The sequence below is a fragment of the Pongo abelii genome, chromosome 10, assembly GCF_028885655.2.
Source record: "Pongo abelii isolate AG06213 chromosome 10, NHGRI_mPonAbe1-v2.0_pri, whole genome shotgun sequence".
NCBI lineage: Eukaryota > Metazoa > Chordata > Mammalia > Primates > Hominidae > Pongo > Pongo abelii.
The window spans coordinates 4,330,797-4,336,862 of NC_071995.2; the positions used below are offsets into that span (position 1 = coordinate 4,330,797).

Sequence of the window (6,066 nt, forward strand, 5' to 3'; positions counted from 1 at the left end):
GTTCTAGGATTGTCTCAAAGCTTGCCAGGAGCAGATTGAGGCGGTGCTCCTCAATAGCCTGCAGCAGTACCGTCAGGACCAACGTGACGGATCCAAGTCGGAGGATGAACTGGACCAAGCCAGCACCCCTACAGACGTGCGGGATATCGACCTGTGAGGATGCCAGTTGGGCTGAAAGAGAGAGATGCATCCATAATCTGCTCTCTCCTTCTTTCTGGTTATGTTTTTGTTCTTTGTGTTTTAGGGTGAAACTTAAAAAAAAAATTCTGCCCCCACCTAGATCATATTTAAAGATCTTTTAGAAGTGAGAGAAAAAGATCCTACGAAAACGGAATAATAAAAAGCATTTGGTGCCTATTTGAAGTACGGCATAAGGGAATCCCTTGTATATGCGAACAGTTATTGTTTGATTATGTAAAAGTAATAGTAAAATGCTTACAGGAAAACCTGCAGAGTAGTTAGAGAATATGTATGCCTGAAATATGGGAACAAATTAGACGAGACTTTTTTTTTCATGTTATGAGCTAGCACATACACCCCCTTATAGTATAATTTCAAGGAACTGTGTACGCCATTTATGGCATGATTAGATTGCAAAGCAATGAACTCAAGAAGGAATTGAAATAAGGAGGGACATGATGGGGAAGGAGTACAAAACAATCTCTCAACATGATTGAACCATTTGGGATGGAGAAGCACCTTTGCTCTCAGCCACCTGTTACTAAGTCAGGAGTGTAGTTGGATCTCTACGTTAATGTCCTCTTGCTGTCTACAGTAGCTGCTACCTAAAAAAAGATGTTTTATTTTGCCAGTTGGACACAGGTGATTGGCTCCTGGGTTTCATGTTCCGTGACATCCTGCTTCTTCTTCCAAATGCAGTTCATTGCAGACACCACCATATTGCTATCTGATGGGGAAATGTAGCTATGGGCCATAACCAAAACTCACATGAAACGGAGGCAGAGGGAGACCAAGGGTGGGATCCAGAATGGAATCTTTTCTGTTATTGTATTTAAAAGGGTGATGTGGCCTTGGCATTTCTTCTTAGAAAAAAACTAATTTTTGGTGCTGATTGGCATGTCTGGTTCACAGTTTAGCATTGTTATAAACCATTCCATTCGAAAAGCACTTTGAAAAATTGTTCCCGAGCGATAGATGGGATGGTTTATGCAAGTCATGCTGAATACTCCTCCCCTCTTCTCTTTTGCCCCCTCCCTTCCTGCCCCCAGTCTGGGTTACTCTTCGCTTCTGGTATCTGGCATTCTTTGGTACACAGTTCTGGTGTTCCTACCAGGACTCAAGAGACACGCCTTCCTGCTGACATTCCCATCACAACATTCCTCAGAAAAGCCTGTAAACTAAACTCTGTTACCATTCTGATGGCACAGAAGGATCTTAATTCCCATCTCTATACTTCTCCTTTGGACATGGAAAGAAAAGTTATTGCTGGTGCAAAGATAGATGGCTGAACATCAGGGTGTGGCATTTTGTTCCCTTTTCCGTTTTTTTTTTTTTTATTGTTGTTGTTAATTTTATTGCAAAGTTGTATTCAGCGTACTTGAATTTTTCTTCCTCTCCACTTCTTAGAGGCATTCAGTTAGCAAAGAGGTTGGAGCAACAACTTTTTTTTTTTTTTTTGCACAATTGTAATTGACAGGTAATGAAGCTATTTGTTAAAATATTTGCCTTTTTAAGTAAAAAAGAAAAATCAGAACAGGGCTATTTGAAGAATTATTTTATACACAGATTCTGCCTTGTTTCATAGTATGAGGGTTGAAGACGGAAAACAATCTAAGGGTCTCTTATTTTTTTCATTTTGTTTTGTTCAGTTTGGTTTTTTTTTTTTTGCGCTGCTAAGAAGCTAAAATCATCCATCCTTATTCACATTGACAGTACCTAGCTGTAATGTTTCACAGAGTGTGCTGCTATTTTATAAACATTTTTATAATATATTATTTTACTGCTTAAATTCCAAGTCCTGAAGTAGATGGTTGAGATATGAGTTCTTCGTACTGGAAAAGCCCTTCCGTAGTTTGTTTTCTTCTGGTAGCATATTCATGGTTGTTGTTTTTTTTTTTTTCTTTTTTGGTTTTTTTTTTTTTTTCCTCTGATCACATTCTTCAAAGACGGAGTATTCTTTACCTCAGGTTTACTGGACAAAATCAATAACTACAAAAGGCAATGATTCACACTTTTGTTTTCATAATACCTCACAACCGTACAGTTTCTGCTTGGGAGCCCATTCGCGTAAGGAATACAGAAGCAGTGTGAGCAGGGCTGACTCCCTCTCAGGTGGAAGGCAGGGCGGTCTCACTCCCAGGGACCTTTTTGGTCATGGAGGCCATTGGGCTCCCATTTAGACCCCAGTATCCTCATCATGATGGAAAAAATACATTGAACCAAGGGATCCTCCCTGCCCTTCAAGGCAGACGTTCAGTACAAACATTTATGCAGTAGACTCAGATGTCGTAATTTGCACTTAGGTACCAGGTATCAGGAAACAGACTAAAAAGAATTCCACCAGGCTGTTTGGGGATCCTCATCTTGCAGCTTTTTCAGAAGCGGGGCTTCATCTGCAAAGGGCCCTTTCATCTTGAAGTTTTTCCCCTCCGTCTTTCCCCTCCCCTGGCATGGACACCTTGTGTTTAGGATCATCTCTGCAGGTTTCCTAGGTCTGAATCTGCGAGTAGATGAATCTGCAGCAAGCAGCGTTTATGGTGCTTCCTTCTCCCTCCTCTGTCTCTAACTGCGCAGGCAAGCACTATGCAAGCCCAGGTCCTCTGCTAAGCGGTACTAAATGGTCGGGTTTTCAATCACACTGAATTGGCAGGATAAGAAAAATAGGTCAGATAAGTATGGGATGATAGTTGAAGGGAGGTGAAGAGGCTGCTTCTCTACAGAGGTGAAATTCCAGATGAGTCAGTCTCTTGGGAAGTGTGTTTAGAAGGGTTCAGGACTTTGTGAGTTAGCATGACCCTAAAATTCTAGGGGATTTCTGGTGGGACAATGGGTGGTGAATTCTGAAGTTTTGGAGAGGAAAGTGGAGCAGCCAGCAAGTTAGCTAGCCAGAGTTTTCTCAAGAGCCAGCTTTGCTCAGCACACTCTCCTGGGCCCCAAGGAGTCCCACAGAATGGGGAAAGCGGGAACCCTGGAGTTCTTGGGAATCTTGGAGCCTAAAGAGAAACCGAGGTGCAAATTCATTTCACGGCGACTGACCCTTGAGCTTAAACAGAAGCAGCAAATGAAAGAACCGGACAAATAAGGAAGGGCACAAGCCTACCCGACTCTATTTACAGTCTGTAACTTTCCACTCTTCCTGTAGTCCTGAGGCCCCTGGGTCCTTCTAGCTTTTCTCTTTCCCATCCTTGGGGCCTTGTGTGATGGTGGGTGTGGGGCTGCTGATGGGAAAGTCGGGTGTTGTTAGGCTTTTCTGCCTGCTCCTGCTTAAACAAAAGAAGGAATCCTGGATTTTGCCCTCTCCTTAGATCTTAGTCTCTTTGGTAGGAGTTTTGTTCCAGAGGAGCTTTCCCCCTTGGATTTGAACTTGCTCTTTTTGTTGTTGTTGTTCTTTCTCTTCTTTTTCTTACCTCCCACTAAAGGGGTTCCAAATTATCCTGGTCTTTTTCTACCTTGTTGTGTTTCTATCTCGTCTTTACTTCCATCTGTTTGTTTTTTTCTCCATCAGTGGGGGCCGAGTTGTTCCCCCAGCCTGCCAAATTTTGATCCTTCCCCTCTTCTGGCCAAATCCTAGGGGGAAGAAATCCTAGTATGCCAAAAATATATGCTAAGCATAATTAAACTCCATGCGGGTCCATAACAGCCAAGAAGCCTGCAGGAGAAAGCCAAGGGCAGTTCCCTCCGCAGAACACCCCATGCGTGCTGAGAGGCGAGCTCCTTGAAGAAGGGGCTGTTCTTCCAGGAGGCCTTATTTTGAACTGCCTCAGGACCCCACTGGAGAGCACAGCATGCCTTACTACTGGGTCATCCTTGGTCTATGTGCTCTGTACTGGAGGCTCTGTTCTGCCTCTTATCAGTCAGGTCAGGGGCACACATGGCTTAAGTGACAAAGCCAGAGGAGAAGACAACCCTGACAGCATCACACTGCATCCCATTGCTAGCAGGATTGGCAACTCTTCAGACGGAGCTGCGCTTTCCTGCAGTCTAGCACCTCTAGGGTCTCTCCAGACTGTGCCCTGGGAGCTCTGGGACTGAAAGGTTAAGAATATTAGGCAGGATCAGATGACTCCTCTCAAAGAGGGCAGGGGAATTTTCTCTCCATGGGCCACAGGGGACAGGGCTGGGAGAAGAAATAGACTTGCACCTTATGTCATGTAAATAATTGATTTTCTAGTTCAAGAAGATAATATTGGTAGTGTGGGAATTGGAGGTAGGAAGGGGAGGAAGTCTGAGTAAGCCAGTTGGCTTCTAAGCCAAAAGGATTCCTCTTTGTTTATCTCTGAGACAGTCCAACCTTGAGAATAGCTTTAAAAGGGAAATTAATGCTGAGATGATAAAGTCCCCTTAAGCCAACAAACCCTCTGTAGCTATAGAATGAGTGCAGGTTTCTATTGGTGTGGACTCAGAGCAATTTACAAGAGCTGTTCATGCAGCCATCCATTTGTGCAAAATAGGGTAAGAAGATTCAAGAGGATATTTATTACTGCCTCATACCACATGGCTTTTGATGATTCTGGATTCTAAACAACCCAGAATGGTCATTTCAGGCACAACGATAACTACCTTCGTGTGTGTCTGCTTTTAAACTTGGCTGGGCTATCAGACCCTATTCTCGGCTCAGGTTTTAAGAAGCCATCAGCAAATATGTACGTGCATGCTGTAGCTGCAGCCTGCATCCCTTCGCCTGCAGCCTACTTTGGGGAAATAAAGTGCCTTACTGACTGTAGCCATTACAGTATCCAATGTCTTTTGACAGGTGCCTGTCCTTGAAAAACAAAGTTTCTATTTCTATTTTTAATTGGTTTAGTTCTTACTGCTGGCCAACTCTTATATCCCCAGCAAATCATCGGGCCATTGGATTTTTTCCATTATGTTCATTACCCTTATATCATGTACCTCAGATCTCTCTCTCTCTCCTCTCTCTCAGTTATATAGTTTCTTGTCTTGGACTTTTTTTTTCTTTTCTTTTTCTTTTTTTTTTGCTTTAAAACAAGTGTGATGCCATATCAAGTCCATGTTATTCTCTCACAGTGTACTCTATAAGAGGTGTGGGTGTCTGTTTGGTCAGGATGTTAGAAAGTGCTGATAAGTAGCATGATCAGTGTATGCGAAAAGGTTTTTAGGAAGTACGGCAAAAATGTTGTATTGGCTATGATGGTGACATGATATAGTCAGCTGCCTTTTAAGAGGTCTTATCTGTTCAGTGTTAAGTGATTTAAAAAAATAATAACCTGTTTTCTGACTAGTTTAAAGATGGATTTGAAAATGGTTTTGAATGCAATTAGGTTATGCTATTTGGACAATAAACTCACCTTGACCTAAATTATCTGGCCGTTTTTGACTTATTTATAAACCAGCAGTCCTCGGAATGGAATACACTTGTCTCATGTCAGAACTCTGTTTCATGCCGCTGCAACATTTGGCAGTGGCATAAAAGACATTCTAACCTGGAATGGAATCTACATGTGCCTCTGTGTTATGGCGGTACAAGTCATTGTTGACATTGCTAGGGGACGAGGGGTGCCCACACAGCCAGCTTATAAGCTAGAAGCCTCAGTCCACCTTCAGAAGGTGGGTACATCATAGACACTATGACTGGTCCTCAGAGGATCGCCCCGATTGTTGCCAGCTACTCATTCTGGGCTGTGAGGAAGCATCTCCTGGCATGAGAGGTACCAGAAGCCTGCGGTGCCATCTCCAGATTCTAGGGAGTCTGTGGGGAACCCTGCCCCTGCAGCTTTCCTGGCTCCTGCCTGCTGTTCTCTGTGGCTCCCACCTGATTTCTGATCCTTCCTGCACCCCTCCTCTGAGACACAGGCCACAACTACCCTTGCTGGAGTCTGGAGAAGCAGAGCCTGGGAATGGGATGTGACAGTCTCCGTACTGCTG

General features: G+C 43.6%; 1 protein-coding gene across 1 annotated transcript in view; it reads left to right on the forward strand.

Annotated features, from left to right (window-relative positions):
* CCND2 (cyclin D2) overlaps positions 1–5,500 on the forward strand; it is a 31,699-nt gene extending 26,199 nt beyond the window's left edge. The window contains exon 5 of the mRNA XM_002822783.4: positions 8–5,500. Within this exon, the coding sequence (XP_002822829.1) occupies positions 8–157 (150 nt within the window). The 3' untranslated portion in view covers positions 158–5,500. The remainder of the gene's footprint in view (positions 1–7) is intronic.
* Positions 5,501–6,066: the final 566 nt, after the last annotated feature.